General features: G+C 42.3%; 1 protein-coding gene across 2 annotated transcripts; it reads left to right on the top strand.

The window, feature by feature from the left end:
• Positions 1 to 447: 447 nt before the first annotated feature.
• On the top strand, positions 448 to 15,281 carry LOC144087419 (matrix-remodeling-associated protein 5-like). 2 transcript variants are annotated; one of them, XM_077617891.1, is made up of 11 exons: positions 448 to 620; positions 1,021 to 1,150; positions 1,829 to 2,070; positions 2,402 to 2,553; positions 3,174 to 6,430; positions 8,019 to 8,160; positions 9,030 to 9,165; positions 9,536 to 10,627; positions 10,717 to 10,924; positions 11,539 to 11,760; positions 11,822 to 15,281. In XM_077617891.1, the coding sequence occupies exons 1-11, from the start codon at positions 448 to 450 to the stop codon at positions 13,694 to 13,696; spliced, it is 7,629 nt and encodes a 2,542-aa protein (XP_077474017.1). In that variant the 3' UTR covers positions 13,697 to 15,281. The 2 variants fall into 2 exon arrangements, with proteins under 2 accessions (XP_077474017.1, XP_077474016.1); XM_077617890.1 differs by having other exon boundaries at positions 8,016 to 8,160.
• The last annotated feature ends 3,661 nt before the right edge of the window (positions 15,282 to 18,942 follow it).

Raw genomic sequence — 18,942 nt, 5'->3', positions numbered from 1 at the left:
AACTAAGCTCAGGCAAAAGTAACGTAGCCACCTAGTGACGGCAAACCGTGATTGTATGGAACGTCAATACAAACTCCACTTCTGCTCCTTTCCACATTTAACATAGCAAAGAACAGCAGACATGACAACCGTAAACATTATGTTGGGATCACGAAAGTATGAAAGTGCCCTAATATGGTCACATTAATAACCACGGATGTCCGTCACATTCTACATAACACATTAAGATGGCTAACTGAGTCGAGACACAACCGGTAGAGGAGATTGGTTGATGACTATACCCAATCCCTAATAAAATTTTATGAAATTGACCAAACAATCAAATGACTCAACTCTATCTTAAAGGTGGCACCTCTGCTGTACACATATGTTGGATTAATACCTTTCCGACATTTACAGTTACACTAATGTCTTTACTTCAGGCCACTGCTAACCTAGAAGATAAAGATGTATCCGAACATAGCTGCGCTGGTGGCATTATGGGCCCTTGTGGTTCCCGGGGGCCAAGCATGCCCTAGGAGCTGCAACTGCTACCAGGTCAGCGAAGTCCATTGCACTTTCCGCTCCCTGTTCACCGTCCCTACTGGACTGCCAGCGCACACACGGCGCATCAACCTGGGGTAAAGACCGCCGGTTTGCACACTTCACATGTACACGAGCTAATTGTCACACAGTGCCTTTGTTGATTGGGTAAACACATGCTAAGTTGGACCGGAGGTGTCAAACAATGCAGACACGCTAACCAATTGCTGGGCCACCCTCCAGAAAAATTCTAATTTAAAAAAAATGTATAATTAGAATTTAAACCTTGTGTTCACATATGCGGACATGACATTCTAGGGCCACACTTGTACACCAAATGTTAATACTGTAATCACCAAAAAGTTGTGGTGAAATAAATAATCTGTTAACACCACCAGTGTCACAGAATATTGATTCTAGAGGGTCTGCTGCAGAACTAAAGCTGCTTGTGCGAGGCAATTAATTGATGTTTCACTGTCCACCACCCCCTCCATACAGGTTTAACAGCATCAGCAGGATCCATGATAGATCACTGGCCGGTCTACAGAGGTTAGAGCTTTTGATGCTGCACAGCAATGACATCCACCAACTGCCGGACGCATTGTTTCGAGACCTGAAATCACTGCAGGTGAAGTGGGAAGGGGGACCCAATTATCATTCTTGTAATGAGATTCATAATAGAAAATGGCACTTCAATTTAAAGAAGGGTATGCCGACTAACGAAATGAGGTTATGGCCTTTTCAAAAATGCAAAGTATAGTGGTGGGTATATGAGTTCTCCCTAAACTGTGGCAGTAGCTGTAGTGTTTTCTGTTCCCCCAACTGACTGACATTTCCGCCAATGCACCAGCCTTGTATTTGTCCGTGGACATTTAGACAGGAACCCGAATTTAACGATGTTCTTCACCGAGCTGCGGTTTCTTTCATCTCGTAGCCAAACAGGGATATATGTTGAATTCGCCATACCGTGATAATAGGATCCATATTTTCGTCTGCCTGAATTGTCAGCAGCTGGAACTTTCCCACTTTTGGAAGTAGCCACCCTGGAGAGCTGATTTATCATGAGCTTTACAGAAATTCCACAACGTGGTTTTCATCAACATGCACCCTCTCGCAATACTGTCAACTCTTCCCCTATGCCTGGAAAAGTGAGATTCAGCCCAGCATACCAGAAGGCAAACTTTACATATAAAATATTCATGATGCAAAATATTCTCGATGAGCTCCCCCCAATATTTGTCCTAATTCTAGTCACCGAACATATCTTCCGGTCTCTTCTAAATGTAATTTCTTTCCACCACGGCAGATATTGAAGCTGAGCTACAACAAGCTGACAGAAATCGCGTCATGCCAGACTTTCTCTGGGCTGACCTCGCTACTTCGTCTATACTTGGATCACAACCATCTCCAGTACATCCACCCGAGGGCCTTGCTTCAGCTGCCCAGCCTCCGTCTGCTACGTCTTCAAGGAAACAGGCTGCATCAGCTACATCCCCACGCTTTGTGCACACTATCCCTACTCAACACTTACTATTTTTCAACACTCCGGTGGGTTGAGTCTCTAAAACTAAAACTTTGTTTTGGCTATAGTTCACCACCAGTGCTTCGAACATTGTAGTATGTGTGGCTAAACACCCAATCCATTTTGACTGGAGGGATAACTCTGTGATGGTACCTGCTGACCCTACCAGTCAAACTGGATTGGGTGTCTAACACAGTTAATAGCAGCCATTTAGTAAATATTGCTCTGATTGATACTCGTAAACTCTTTGACGTGGTACTTAATCGCCATAAAATGTTTAAGAACTGGTTTACCAAACATACAAATGCAGGTATGATATACAGTCAAACTATTCCTCCTCCTCTTCCCCATCTGTAGGCACCTTGATGTGTCCAACAACAGTTTAATCACCCTGCCCAAGGCTACTTTGCAGACTGCACCGATGCTGGAAACTCTAGCACTTCAGGCAAATCCCTGGAGCTGCGACTGCAGTATGAGTTGGCTCGCCTCTTGGCGTATTCTTCATCCAGGTTTGTTGGCCTTTATTTTAAATTCAACTGAATGAGAGGGCCCAGAAGGAGGGCAAAGGTTATCTTAAGAAATTAAAAGAGAAATACAACCTTCTTGACTGATTGATGAGCCTGTAATGTCTTGTAACATATATCAAAATATCAAATAAAGCTTGATGGTTGATATATGAGTTACATTTACATTTAAATACACGTGGTTGTGTTTTCGTGTACATTTGACATCCCTGCTTTTAATCACATGCACCCTGTTGGCTCTCATACCAAGAATCTTATTCTATGCAGCAATTTTCAAAAAGACTCAAAAGGAAGACAGGAATTTCAAACTCCTCTCATTGACATGCCAGACTTAACCTCCCATGACTAATACATATTGGCAGCATTGTGTGCAGGCAGTTGAAACAAAGGCTAATGCTTGCCATGGAATAATTAGGTTTGCATATTTACGATTTATGGGCAGATTAAATAACCGTATCAAATTACTAAGTGATATGAAGTGTAATTAATAGTACCAAAGAGCGTGCCTTCTAAATTTGGCATTAGCAATGTACGCAGGAATCAACATAGTATATATGGGATGAAGGAGCACGTTCTTACATCTTTCTTTTACTCTTTTCATCCAGACTTAATGAAATGTTCAGGAGATTCTCAGTGTCCGACATGTGAATTGCCAAGGGCCCTTCAAGGTCAAAGTTTGATTGATCAGAAAGAGATGGCCTGCATCCCCCCTGTTTTTACCCCGGGGGCAGAAGAGACGCCTTCAGAGACGTACCTGGATGAAATCCAACCGAGCGAGTCCTTCAGAGAGCCTTTGGGTGCCGCATCTCTAGACTTGTCAGATCAACTGGGGAACAGTGTTGAACTGCGCTGCAACATCAGTCATTTGGCAGACTCTCCGGCCCCAGATCTCTCTCTTCCCTCCTCGTCTCCTGTAGCCATGGCTCTATCTTTCACCCTGGAGTGCCTTGTGGCAAGGGAGAGCTACGAGAGTCTTTGGAGGATCCTAGCTTATTACAGTGAGACCGCAGTGCACCTCGAGCGGGAAATCATGCTAAGTAAAGCCCCAGAACTGGCCTACCGCTACAGACAGACATCAGAGACAGAAGGCTATTACAATACTGGGGTCAAAGCCTCTCTTGCAACAGGACCACACTGGCTAATGCAGCCTGCTATTGGTATTCAGCTCAATAGAGCACAGTCAAGTCGACAAATAGTTAGCCTTACATATTCAACCAGAGTTTCTGCTCATCCTGACCCCACTCCAGTTGCTGCAACATCAACCCCTATTTCCCACCCATGGGTACTCATTTCGATGAACCATACCACTACATCAATAACAGGCCTAGAGGGCACTAGATTGGAGCTCTCCTGCCCTCTACTGAGCTCTGGTCCCCCAAAGGTACAATGGATTCTGCCAGATGGCTCCAAACTGACCTCCCCATCCAGTAGCCAAGACGGAAAAATTCAGGTCTCTGGCTCTAGGCTGCTATTACAGAATGTGCAACTATCAAATAGAGGGATTTACTACTGTGTCGCTCAGGCTGGCAAGGACTTAGATGTTCTCCCACTGCACGTGGTAGTAGAGAGGTCCTCTGCCCCACAATCAGGTGAGAACGTTGGAGCTCCTGTCACAGGAGGATCAGGACAGCCAGTCAGCCTGAGTTGTAATGCTTCTGGCTCACCCGAACCACACATTAACTGGGTATTACCGGATGGAAATATAGTAAGGCAGGAATTAGCAGGACGAGGTGGCTTGTCTGTACAATCAAATGGCAGTCTATTCTTTCCCAACCCCTCTCTGAGAGATGCTGGTCATTATCGTTGTGTTGCTGTCAACCAGTATGGTAGTGCCTCTCTGTCCATGACCCTTGAAATAAATCAAAGGAAGACTTTGTCACTTGGAGATGTTCCCGGGGGGCCACAATCTGCCTCTGGGAGATCAACAAAGATACGAGCACCATTACTAAGTCAAATAGAGGAAGGATCAGGCGCTGAATTGGAGGAAAATGATAGAAGCACTCAAGTCTACAGGAAACATCACATTCCACAATCTTCACACAAACTAAATCAAGTTAGGAAGCCCATAAGACGGGGGCCTTTGAGAGAAGGTCCCTTGAGGAGGGGAGGGAGGCCTCTAACACCGGAGCAGAAAAGAAATCGTTATAGCACCAGCAAACAAAAAATTGACCCACTCAAATGGGCAGACATACTAGCAAAAATACGTCAAAAGACCACAGTCACGGACAATAATGAGGACATCACAACAGAAAAGCCCACAGCAAATTCTTTGAGAAGAGATGAGAACAGTGAAGAGCAAAGAGGTAACATAGATAACATAGAGAGAGAGGGAAATGAGGGATCTGTAATGGAGGGCTCATCAGTTGACGACGCAATTCTCCGAGAGGAAAGTTTACAGCCTGTTTACCCCACCCGCACAATAGTGGTCACAACCCAAGCAAAACTTGCGAGTAAAGAGTACTCGGAAACACAGCCCTATGACAACGAGCATGAGAATGTGACACCACATACAAAAACACAAACGGATTTAGTTAACTTAAATCCAACATTAGAAGGTAATGAAATTGATCCAGATCAAGTACGAGCAGAGGAGCAGGAAGCAAAGCCCACCTCGAGAGTCAGTCCTTTAAAACCACAAAAAGGACAATTTCCTAATTCAGTTCCAAATACTACACGGCCACAAAGCCCTTGGAACTCTCGGAGAAGGATTGGACAGCGAAGGCGAGTCATTAACAGGACAAGGGGTCGAACCAAGAAACCACTTCAACCGTCACCCGATTCACTAAAAAGTCCAGCACCTGACACTACTACAACCCAAATGACAACAACCAAATCGCCGACAACTATGTCAGAAAAGATTGATGATATTAATACTCAGTTTTCAACGTCAAATGTTGACACAGAACGTCCTCCAGTTCCTTCTGTTCTTGGCACAGTTGATATCACAACTGCAAAATCTGACTTGCCCACACCAACACCTTCATCCCCCACTTCATTAACCCCCGATGACACAGACGCAACTACAGATGTGATGACTCATTCAGGCAACATGCCAGATAGTGTCGAGTGGCCTGTCTCTAAAGCAAAAACCCTGGCAAACACTGACTCTTATGATGCACACAGAAACACACAAACAACCATAAGCCTAAATGAAGATGTACCCTCGGGTGAAAAGGGTGAAGGGCTGAAAAAAAAATTGTTGGACGTCCCAAATGGATCTCAATTCCCCACCCCTCACTTAGCTACCCTCACTGTTTCCTTGACAACAACACATCCAATCAGTATTACAAATAATCCTGCCAGCACGTCTGCTGGTGAACCATTTGTTAACGACACAATTCAAAAACTGACTACATTTTCTCCTGTGACGAAAAATCTAATTCCACTGACTTTACCCCCCACAACTACCCCAACTCAAAGGGTCACGACATCTTCCACTCTTACATCTACTGCTCCGACAACTGATTCATCAACCACACTCTTACCAACGACTAGTTTCATGAGGCCAGATAATTCGGATACATTCAAAACTACTCCGACTAAAATCCCTGGCCTTTCTACATCAGGCACAAGCACTCCTAAAAAAAATGCCACTCCAGCCAGAATTACTGAGACTGAGACTACACCAAGTGCATCTTTTATATCTAGCACAACAACAAAAACAACAGCATCAAGTGCCACTGCATCATCCGGAGAAAGGCCAAACCTCGGCCAGGTCATCCCCAAAGGGAGGCCTGTGTCTGGCGTTACGCATGAGAGCCGACCCCCCACTGACTGGAGATACCCTGGAGCCAATTTCATTCCAGATTCACACAGCATCAGGCCACAGTGGTCTCCCTCTCCTCTTCCTGCTGTCCCACGGGTGAGTTTTAATAGATTATTTAAAAAAGTATTTAACCTAACACGTTTTAAAGTCACTTACAATAAGCCTAAGAACAACGGTCTTCATTGAATGCTAATTTATTCACAAAGACGTACGCTCTTTATTTTTAGGAGATTTGCCACCCTCAGTTTGAGATTTCTTAAAGGGTATTTATAAAATGTAATTTACATTGCTGGCACTTTCCCATAAACTGTTATTTGCATTCACACCTACCCGGATGTGGAAGCCCTGGAGCAAAAAGTTCAACAGAAAATGCATAATGAACCTGAAAATAGTTTAATCTGTGATCACATGGTTTGGTGCTAAAGCGCAAGGATGTTTATGGCATTTTCACAATTTGAGGGATTCTTCAAAGCCCCGCCAAAGTCTTTTCAAAAGCCAAGATGAAAAACACATGGTCTATTACAGCTGCATTATGTGGTTGGGAATCTAATCCCAGCGGATCTATAGCAATCAGACGTTAATTCATTTACAAAGCTGTGCAATCCGGTGATGAGCCTGCCGACAAGGACCTATTGATCACAAATGACTATTCTGTAATCTTTCTGTCATACATTTTAAACCTCTATTGGGGCACTCATTTAAACGTATTGGCTGTCATTAACGGCGTTAGACATCCAATCCATTTTGACTGAGAGAGGCTGGCAGCGAATGATAGTCAAGAGCAGGGGTGGCCAAGTCCGGTCCTCGAGAGCCCCTATCCGGTCGGTTTTCCATATCTCCCTCCTCTACCACACATGAATCAAATGATTAACTCATCAGCAAGCTGTCCAGAAGCTTCATACCGATCCCGATTATTGGATTCAGGTGTGTTGGTGGAGGGAGACATGAAAAACAGACTGGATAGGGGCTCTCAAGGACCGGACTTGGCCACCCCCGGTCTAGCGTTATCAATGGCATTGAAAGAAAAATATTCAAAGCCAGTCCTCCTAGTTTAAATTAATTAGATAAAAATCATTGTAAAAAAATGACTGTTTATTGGGGGACATAACCAATGTGTATTTCCGATTTAATTCAAGAACAAGAAAAAAAATTCAAATTGAAACGGAAGCGATTATTAACTTTTAGGTTCATGAGGTCAAAGAAATTTTGGGATAACTTGATAACAAATTTGCAGTGAAAGTGATAACAGAAAAGTTCAGAGGGCACAGAGGTCAGAAATAAAGTAACACTTTAAAATTGGCTGCTTAGGAAGAGGTCTGCTTTCCCAGAGTGCTCTTTTAGATTAAATTGTATTCATTTTTATTTTAGTAAAATCTTGATCGATTAATGCATTTTTTGTCACGTATAAAAATATGGTAAACAATCCATCACTGATGAAAAAACAATCCAATTGAGAACCTGGTGTACACATGTCAACACCACGTTTGGGTCACGTAGTATGGCACACTTGTACTCTCTAGAATGTTAATATGGTGGTGACTATGTCCTTAACTTTTGTGTTTTTATGAGGTTAAGTTTTTAAAAATAGTCGCTTGTCCTAGAGAGTTACCACCAACAAAAACTTGGCGATGTTGTTTTTTGATTCCAATAGTGTTAACACACATTTTTGTATTTGATAAAGCAGTCTCCAGTTTTAAGATCCCGGCCAAGGATTGCAGACCCACACATCAGAACAGTGTCGATCCCAGCTGGAACCATCGCTAGGCTTACTTGTGAAGCTCACGGAGAGCCGAAACCCTCCATCACATGGACCAAGGTTGCTACAGGTGGATGCAGTGAAACTGATATGCACACATTTGGCCTAGCATACACATGTAGACAAAACACACAATCAATTTATATGGAAATGAGACCAGTCATATCTTCAGTTTACATTCATGTCAAACATTTCTCTCCAGAGTTGTTGGATCTGATTTGTAATCTCAGCAAATATGATGTGGACCTCCATAACAAAGACATCTACAGTATGTTTTCCATTTCCAGAAAAAAAAGTAATTTAAATGCCACGTAGGCAGCTGCAGATTTTGTCACCGGAACAGAATAAATAAAGATTGCAGTCACATATTTTAAATTAATATACTTACAACAACCGAATGTCATGGACTGGCTTCTATACACAGTTATGTCCTGCCATTGGCATTGTGTAAAACTCCAATTGTACCCAATTTTTTTCATAATCTATTCACAGCTGTCATTTTGACAAAATTAAAACATTGAGAAGACCGATTAGAGGACAGGATTATGCTAACTTAATTCCCTGAAATGTTGTAGAGAGCTCAATCCAAAACGTTTTAGTAGGAGAGTGCTGTAGTACAAGATTTGTCTAAAAGTGCCAATTTTCATAATTAGTCACTAAATTATACGTGGAACTGTCTGTCATACTAAATCATAATTGGACTGCCTGAATGCTCATCCACCTTCATGGTTAAAAAATACCAGTCATAAGTGATTTCTTTTTCACTTATGTTACAAATTTGGACTTTTACATCTGACATTCGCCTTAGATAAGGCCACTGAGTTGCACAGGATTATTTTACAATTGATTAATAACACAACTGGTTGGCAAATGAATTTTTCTCTCTCTAATTTCTCAACTGGTGCGGTTTCTGATGGGTTTTCTGGGTCTGTGTTTCAGGAGTAGTGATGTCTGTCCATTCTAGAGCTCAACGGTTTGCAGTTCTACCAAATGGCACTCTTACGATTCAGAATGTTCAACTACAAGACAGGGGCACGTACATTTGCAGTGCACACAGTTTCCTTGGTCGGGACAGGTGAGACCGCTTAAATTCTGGATTTTAACTTATTCACTGCCATTTAAAGTGAATAATAAGTTATTGGTGAAAAAACCCTCCTCCATTTGTGTATATTATTTTAAAAAAAAGCTCACGCTTGACCATGAGTCTGGTCTGATCTGGTGTTTACATAGCTGTATAGTCACATCAGTCTATAAGTGTCAATCAATCAGATGCTCATGTGTTTTGGCAATTTGATTTTTGTAAGTGGTAATATGCCAACGTTTCTGTGTCATCAATGTCAAAACAGACGCTTTCAGCAACTCTGGTTCGTCTATCACAGTCAGGGGCAGCCAATGAGTTAATGCACAGCACTTCTACTGAAACTGTTTTGTCTTTCCATGACAAGGCTGCTAACCACTCTGGAAGTGTGGACTCGACCCCCGCGGATGCTGCTTGCAAGCTACAGAGAAGCCACGATCCACCAAGGTGGCAAAGTCCACTTGGAGTGTCAGGCCAGTGGTGTTCCGACCCCTCTGCTATCTTGGGTTCTTCCCGACCGGACTGTCCTGACCTCCACGGCCAACTCGAGCAATCGAATTACCGTGGAGCAAAACGGAACCCTCCATATTGCATCAACAGTTCCCAGTGATCGAGGGTCCTATCGTTGTGTGGCTTCCAACTCTGCCGGCGCCGCTAGTGCTTCGGTGCGCTTACACGTGATGGCGTTGCCACCGGTGATACAGCAACCGAGAGACGAACACTTGCTTTTGAATCCGGGAGGACCACTCTATGCTCACTGCACAGCCAAAGGAGCCCCACCACTAACTTTGCATTGGCGCATCCCAGATGGGTCTCTCATTAGTCCTTCTCAGTTCCTCCACGGCAACCTTTTCGTCTTGCCAAATGGGACCCTACATATTCGAAAGGTCGGCCTGAAGGACACTGGCAGTTACGAATGCACCTCCCTTAATGCAGTTGGAATGGATAAGAGGACAGTAAGGGTGGAACTTATAAAGGAAGCTCAAGGAGAAGTGTCAAGCGATCTGAAAAACATTCCGTTTTCAGCCACAGTTCTGAAAAACAGATCTTCGCCTCATCCAGCCTTCCAGTCAAAGCCGCTTGACTCTTCCAAATTGACCCCTCTCAACCCGAAATCCCCATTTTACCCTCATCAGCCCATTTATGCCGACTCAGCCTCGAAAATCAATAGAACAGTCATCACCTCTCCCTCGCAATTGACTAACTTGACACAAACGTACGTAGCTACACACAACAGCACACTCACCTCACACACATCTGACAATGGCAAAGCTTCAGTTATTTTGCACACCTTGCCAGCGTCTCCATTCAGCAAAGCCCGAATTGTTTCAACCTCGCCCTCTATCACTTCTGTGACCTACGGGGAGAATCTGCAGCTCCACTGCTCTGTAACGGGCAACCCATCCCCCATTATCATTTGGAGGACTCCCAACAGAAAACTGGTGGACATTAATTTCAGGTACGTGCAAGGAAAACATGAAAATGACATGAAATGTTCATATTCACATTTCCGTCCGTTTTTTGTTCTTGCCGACATCGAAACTGAAGTTATGACAGACGACTTAAAGTGCACCACAACGGAACACTGTCAGTCCAGTCAGTGACAGACCGTGACGTCGGAGACTACCTATGCATTGCACGCAACAAAGTTGCTGATGATTATCGCCTCCTGCGTGTGTCTACGGTTATCAAGCCAGCAAAGATTGAGCCCAAACAGCCCTTCAATCAGATGGTGTCATTTGGAAAGGCACTCAAGGTACTGTTTCACACTATAGAGGAATACGTCAACACTGACATTACCTTTTACGAACCATGACAGATTATATATCAGCGTCAAAGTAATTGATCCAGAGATTAGATTTATGACATAAAAAGTCCCAGGCGGCTCAGGTCAATGATCTAATCAGCACATGTCTTAAGCCATTTGTCAGACTTTCAGGGTTTGAGAAACAAGACCTTTATTTCATTACAATTGTCTGGGATTTAAGATGCTTGCGATATCTTGGGTCAAAGTCAACACTAAGGCAGTTGATTACTATAGGCTGTGGATGTGTGACAGATCTATTAAAAAAATTAAAAACTCATTTTGTAAAGATTTAGAGAACTTTTTTTGCTACTGCGGAGCCTTGTTGTTTCATTGGTCAAAAAGTGATTGAGCAGTTTAACCCTCTGTAGGCTAATGAAGACCTGGCACCCACAGACATTTTGGGTCATGTCACCACAAAACTAACATTTCGGGGATAATTCCCTGAGAGCCTTTCCCAAACAAAATATCGCTGCGCCAACGGCAGCCAATTAATGAAATGAGTGCCTATGAATGATCATTGGAACAGCAGTTACAAGCAAATAACATTTTTTTGTTCATTATAGGTAGACTGTTTGGCATCAGGATTACCTGAGCCAGCAGTCAGTTGGAGTCTACCAGATGGAACTATGGTGAACAGTATCTTGCAAGGAGAAGCAAGAGCAGGCCGAGGACGCAGACTTATTGTTTTCAATAATGGAACATTGCTGGTTCCAATTGTGGGCCGGGGAGAAGAAGGCGAGTACACTTGTTACGCTAAGAACCAAGGAGGTCAAGATACCATGAAGGTAAGAGTCAAGCAGAATACAGAAAAAACAGTTCTTTTGCTTAAAGCTATTTCCTTTTAAGGTTCAAGTCAAGGTTATGATGACATCTCCACCAATCTTTAACGATGACAAAAGTTATCAAGTCATTAAAGTACGTCAGGGATATACAGCCATCATTCGCTGCCAGGCTGCTGGGGATCCAACGCCAACCGTTACCTGGTTTTCCCCAGCGCGTCGTGTTATCACATCCAGTTCCGGTTTTTATTCTGACCGGGTTGTGGTGCCTTCTCCTGGAACATTGGAAGTGCGTAGAGCCCAGAAGATTGACGCAGGAAACTACACGTGCCGAGCGAGCAACTCAGCTGGAGAAAGAAGTATGGTAGTAGGCCTGGAGGTGGATGTTCCTAATAATGGATACAATGGCTATAGTGATAGCAGCAGCCATATAAGGACAATTGCTGGATTTAACAAAGCGACTAATAGCCTTGATCCAGTCCCCAGGAGTGATAGCGAAAATGGATTCAAAAAGCCAAGTACTTTAGTCACAACACAGCTTGGTCGTCTTGTGCGTATCGGTGTAAAGAGTGATGGCAATACAGGCGTAAGAGCTGAAAACAGTGAAATCGACAATAGAAACCTACATGGAAATTTGAAACACCTGAGAAGAAACAGTCCCAGTTCAGTTACAGAAAGAAGTGTTGCAAGCAATCTTGGACCGAGAAGTAATGAAGTGGCAGTGCAAAAAGCTAACAATGACCCCAGTCGGAATGCAGGGCTTGTCAGCGGTATTTCAAGAACTGGCGTACAACTCAGTACAACCAACAGAGGCAGAGGCGACTTGAGTAGTTGGAAGAGTGCTGCCAGCGCAGGCACTGGTAGCACCACTAATAAACTTGTGGGCTTGGTAACAACCGGGAAACAGCGGATAATGAAGGGCCAAACAGTTGTTTTGCCTTGTCCGTCTCAAGGGTCCGCTCCCTTAACCTGGTATCTGCCTGGCAACGGCGTGCTGCCAGCCCCTTACTACAGTAGCCGGCTCACAGTGCACAGGAACGGTTCCCTGGAGCTGCGGGGTGCCCGGATGAGCGACAGTGGTACTTTAGTGTGCGTGGTAAGAGGCACCACAGGAGAAACCAGGATTCAGGTGGAGTTAGAAGTCTCGGAGCCACAAGAAGCATCCCGCCCACTTTTGTCTCTGACATCTCGATCAGGAGCCGTACGACAAGCCTCTCAGTCTGGACCCCTCGTGTTTGAGGTGCCTCGCCCCCCAGTTTCTCAAAAGTCATTGCAACGTGGGCCGTCCTCACTTGTAGGCCCCGACCCGGTGGGTCCTCCCGCCCCTTCTGCCAACTCCCCAATGGCCGTGAGCTCCCAAACAGCTTCTTTGATGAGCATAACAAACGGAGAGACCCTTCGCTTACCCTGCTATTCTTCTCAGACGCCAAAACGTACCCTAGGGCCCCTTTCTTGGACTTTTCCAAGTGGCAAAGTTATGTCCAGGGGTGGCAGCGGGGACTCTGGCCGATACTTTGTCCAAGAAGATGGAACGCTAGTGATCCAACAGGCATCTGTGTTTGACCGAGGCACTTATACCTGCAGATCCACTGACCCTGAAACTTCCTCAGTTTCAGTTGTTACAGTTCCCGTCATAATCATCGCTTACCCGCCGCGCATCACAACAGGGCCCTCGCCTGTGACCTACACACGTCCTGGTGTCGCCGTGGAGCTGCCTTGCCGCACCATAGCAACTCCCAGGGCGATGGTTACCTGGGAAACGCCAGATATGACACAGCTGAGGGTACTGGGCCAGGCCCGTATCTATGGCAACCGTTATCTCAGTCCTCAGGGTTCTCTAGTGATACAGAAACCGTCGAGTCGGGACACGGGATTTTACAAATGCACGGCTAAAAATGTTGTAGGGGTGGATTCCAAGACAACATACCTGCATGTTATATAACGAGGTAAAGCACATGCATATAGTCTTAACCCTTTATAGGGCATGTGACATTTTTGGGTCATTCAAAAAATAAATTAAGCCTATAAAGACCTAGTATCAACTAATGTGGACATTAAATTTTGGGTTATATAGTCCACAATATTACCATTGGGTATGCAAAGGTGGCATAAATGATACAAACTGTCCAAGTCTTCTAACTCTACATTTGATTTAGTCTGTACCAACCTTTGACAATGACAGATGTCCAGTTTTAACTAGCATAACTTTGTTTCATTGCCACTAATGGCGGTTGATGTCCAATCCATTTGGACGAGGTGGGTCTCCCCCAATCCAAAATGATTGGATGCCTGGTGCCACCAATGGCAGCCCACGAGTTAAAAAGTGCTCTATAAAGGGTTAATTCAGTGCCTTAATACAGTGTGACCCTCATGCCCAAAGGAACTGCAAAGCTTTGTTTAGGTATTGATAATTTTGAAGACTACAGTACAATACATTCTATTTGTCTGTTTGTTTGTGTAGGCTGAAAAAAGTTTGCGTGTTTTGTCTCAGTCTCTTGAAGTTATTTGTTTAGACACGGTCACCAATTTACTAAATGTGCCTTGTCTTTATGGAAAGACTAAACCCTATTTTCAAAATGGTGCTCAAGTTACATATTTATGATTTTATGATGCGCAACACTGTGGTGGTTACTTTGTACATATAAATCAACTTTTGGCTGTGGTTTGGAATACTGCCACTGCAGCGTTAATTACATACAGTATAGTAATTTCTCAATCAACAAATGCCACATTTAAACAATCCAAATTCTCATACATGACACTTATTTTCTCTTAAATTCTAAATACTTTGGATAAATATTTGTTTTTTAACACCTAATTCAGATGCCTGCATCTTCTCAGACTTATAACGCGGCAGCGTGATAATATTCAAAGACTTTTAAAAATATGTTTGCAAGACAAAGTGCATTTTGTAAAAATTGTGCTGATAAAAAAATGTCTTATTCTCAATATGGGCACAATGATAGCAACCCATAGCATTTTTTGGTTGATTTTATTTTAAGTTATTGATCTTGCAAATACTTTATAAACATGATTTCCTCATGACAGGGGTGGGGAACCTATGAACTGTGGGTAATTATAAAGACCACTTGAGCCTCTAATAGAGCAGAGGTCCACCATATTTAATTGAGTTGCCACTTTCCTCCTCTATTCTACTCAAATACCCAGCAAATTTGATTTAAATAAGCTAATCTCCTTTAAACTTATTGCAAAATAACTTTTTCTGAATTTTGTGACCTTGACCTCATGACCCTAAAATTCAAACACTTCTTTCAAACACGTCCTTGCCAGTTGCATAATGCTTATTCGTTCTTGACTTCTCTTGTGCATACTCTTGGCAATGGCAATAAACATCATTGCATTAATATTGTCCAGTTTGACCTCCCGTAGGACTTGTTTGAAAATTGAAAGAATATCCGCCCCTGTCTAATCTTAAAAGAGGGAAATTGTTGTATCTGTCAAGCAATAAGAGAGTTTTATATTTTTAACAGCAGCAATGTAATAATAAAAAGAAAAATAAGACATAATTGGCCTTCAGTGTTTGTTTGCTTTTCAAATGCAGCCGTGGAACCAGGAATGAGGTTTTGAACATGACTATATTATTTTCACTGGAAACTGCAATAAACTCATGAGCCCACAGTGCCAAATGAAAGAAGACACATGCCTCCTTGTGTGTTCAAACATCCCCATAAAACATCTTTGCTTCAACTTATACATTATGAGGACAAAATTAATGATCAACTGACTTTAACAAGATTAGTGAACAAACATAAACAGTTTTTATTGTGATGTTATTCAGATGATTCACGAAAACATCACATCTGTTGGCACACCAGGAGCTCTGCTAATTTAAAACATGATCCATTACTAACGATATTTCTTTTGTTGCATAAGATGCGATAGAGCACAACAAATTTACTTATGGTTTCATAATTCCTTTTAATGTGCAGGACATTTTTTTAAAATCCAGCTTTGAGGATCCAATTTACATTTCTGGAATATACCTACCAAATTTCATTCTGATCTTTTCACGCTTTACAAGCGTAACAATTTTGTTTTATGCCCTAAAAAGTACAAGTCTAACCGTCTAAAAATTGAAATTAGTCAAGTCACGCAAACCGCTAAAAATGACTATTTTGCATATTTTTAACTGCGATTTCATTCCATTATCAGGATCGCCCAACACAGCACAGTATCAGAATCGGGTAATTAAATATGGTATCATAAGACCAGTATTTTTTTAAATAAGCCCTATGATTTAACATACAAGATAAAGGAAATTGTTGGATTGAATGTTAAGATTTCCCTCATATTTTTCCGTTTTTGTTGTACAAAAGAACACTATCGGGACAGAAACATCCATCAAACAGACCGAGCAAATAAACCACTCTTTAAATAAACGACAACAACACAGTAAAACATGTTAATAAAGGCCCATTTACTTAGAATGAGACTCGTTGTTGTGCTTTCGGGCCACGCTCGCATCTTACTCTGTACACTAATGGCAGCTTAAGCTTTCCAACTGTTCCAACAACACACAAATTACTAGTCATGTCATCCGTTCCTAAGAGCACTAGTATTTATGTATTCAAATAGAAACCAGGCTGTCCTCATTTTTCTTCCCTAACCGAGATTTGAACGAAAGAAATGCTCATAACAGTGGATGAAATGTTTGCGAATACATTTTGCTACCGATTACCTGCTATAATAGCGATTAACGTTCATAATGAGCGTGTTTCCCATTGAGATCTCTCAGTTCTTCCTAACGTTCATTTGGAAAGCAATATATTTTCCTCAACACCTCATTAACTCACACCAGTATAAATAAACTCTTGCCGTGATTCTTCACTTCATTTTCCCAAGTGGCTCCAAGAAATTGATTATCATCAAAATCTTTTTCTTCCAACTGTATAACTGCATTGTAAAATTGAAAAAAAGATCAAATAGAATTGTTTGAAAAGCATCTGCAATCAGTTATAGTTATGTATTGAAAAAGAAAGGCATTTGCTCAAGTATACATTTAGTGAGCTAGTATATATACTATATATACTAGCTCACTAAATGTATACTTGAACAAATGCCTTTTTTCAATACATAATTATAACTGATTGCAGATGATTTTCAAACAATTCTATTTGATCTTTTTTTCCAAATTAAGACTTTATATGAGAACTTGCACACTATATAATACAGTGGTACCTCGTCATACGACCGTTCGTCATACGGAATGCTCGTCTTACGGGGGAAATTTCGATCGAATAATTCGCCCGTGATGCGGTCAAAATTTCGTTATGCGACCAAGCCAGGTGGCCATGGCATTTTTTTTTGCATATCTTTCGTGTACGTATAACAATATTTACGAGCACCGGATGAGCTATTCAGACCAGGAAACGCACAACGCCCATGCGCGGGGAAAAGAGGGCTTTCTGGGTAATGAAGTATACTCGTGCTCGCAACAGCATCCCCGGGGATGCGAACACAGATGCTACAAGCTAAAAGGAGCCGCTAGCCAGCGCCCCCGAAGCTACCATGAGCAGCGGGGCGATCGCTGATAAAAGACTCTGCTCGTTGGCTGCTCATAAGAACATCGGGGGCACTGGCTCGCAACAGCATCCCCGGTAGAAACTCTATCATAGTCGCCGTTCGAGGGGATGCAAACACAGATGCTACAAGCTAAAAGGAGCCGCTAGCCAGCGCCCCTGTAGCTCGCATGAGCAGCGGGGCGATCGCTGATAAAACTGCTTGCTGCTCGTTGGCAAGTGGTCGTGCGTTCTCCGATTGTGAGGACATTTGTGTGCATCATTTTCGGAATATTTTGAAGGGAATAGTACGACAGCAAACAGCCCATGGATAGCGAACGTGAGGGTGGAGTGTTTGTTCTGTTTACGAGTGCGTCGTGTTGAAATCAAACCGAAGCCCCCCGCCCCTTTTGTGCGTCTCTCTCTCCCCTCGGCGAAATCCGCCCAATTTTAGTTAGATTAAACACTTTATTTCTATTAAACCACTCGTTATTTATTACTTTGTCAATATATGGCGAATTATAAGAAATAAAACATTTTTTTCAATCCAATATCCTGTTTTTGGTGTTTTTTTCAGAGAGTTGGAACGAATTAATTTGTTTCCCATTCATTTCAATGGGAAACTTTACCTCGAGTTACGAGAAACTTGTCATACGAGCTCAGTCCCGGAACGGATTAAGATCGTATGTCGAGGTACCACTGTACATAGTATCAGTTATACTTATGTATTGAAAAAGAAAGGCATTTGTTCAAGTATACATTTAGTGAGCTAGTATATAATATATACTAGCTCACTAAATGTATACTTGAACAAACTGAAATTGTATGTTTGCCTTTAAACAAAATGTCCAAATTAAGATTTTATATGAGAACTTGCACACTATATAATATATAGTATCAGTTATACTTATATAACTTATTCTATATATGTATTGCATATATAGTATCAGTTATACTTATGTATTGAAAAAGAAAGGCATTTGTTCTCATATAAAATCTTAATTTGGACATTTTGTCTAAAGGCAAACATACAATTTCAGTCCACTTTTGAAAATGATTGGAAGGACAAACGTATTCATTTAGCATGGGGTGGAAATGGGAAAGATTCCATTTCCATGCCCAATTCTTGAGTACTTTTAAATGGCATCTGCTTTCAGTAAACAAAAAGATTACAGTGTATGCAATTTAAAGCCAGCAGGCTCACATTCTAAGACTCCATCTTAACTACAATGTGCGAGATGTATTGCAAATAGTTTACAAATAGTAGCTGATTAGGACCAAGTTGATTAACTGCGGCAGCTCTAACAATGATGCATGCATACAAACCCAAGTAGCAAGCGGACTGTAAATGTATTTACTATTGGACTACAGCAGCAAATCCTAATGCTAAAAGTATTCCAACCACTTACATTTCAAAAAAGACTTTCTGTATTCTCTAACGGTTTACTCCATTTTATTTGTCATTCAACCATTTTCTTGGGGTGTTTCCCCCATGTGTGCAAAAGAGAAGAAAGCCTGAATTCAAGGCTGCCCTGTCAACAGCTCACCCTCTCAACATACTCCGTCGCACATACTTCACACGGTGATATCACCCCTCTGAAACCGGCTGTGTTTACACTAACACTTAAGCCCATCGTCATTGCTTTTCAGTGTGATAAGCATCAGTCCA

Source organism: Stigmatopora argus, chromosome 13, assembly GCF_051989625.1.
Source record: "Stigmatopora argus isolate UIUO_Sarg chromosome 13, RoL_Sarg_1.0, whole genome shotgun sequence".
Lineage (NCBI taxonomy): Eukaryota > Metazoa > Chordata > Actinopteri > Syngnathiformes > Syngnathidae > Stigmatopora > Stigmatopora argus.
This window is presented reverse-complemented; position numbering and strand designations above follow the sequence as displayed.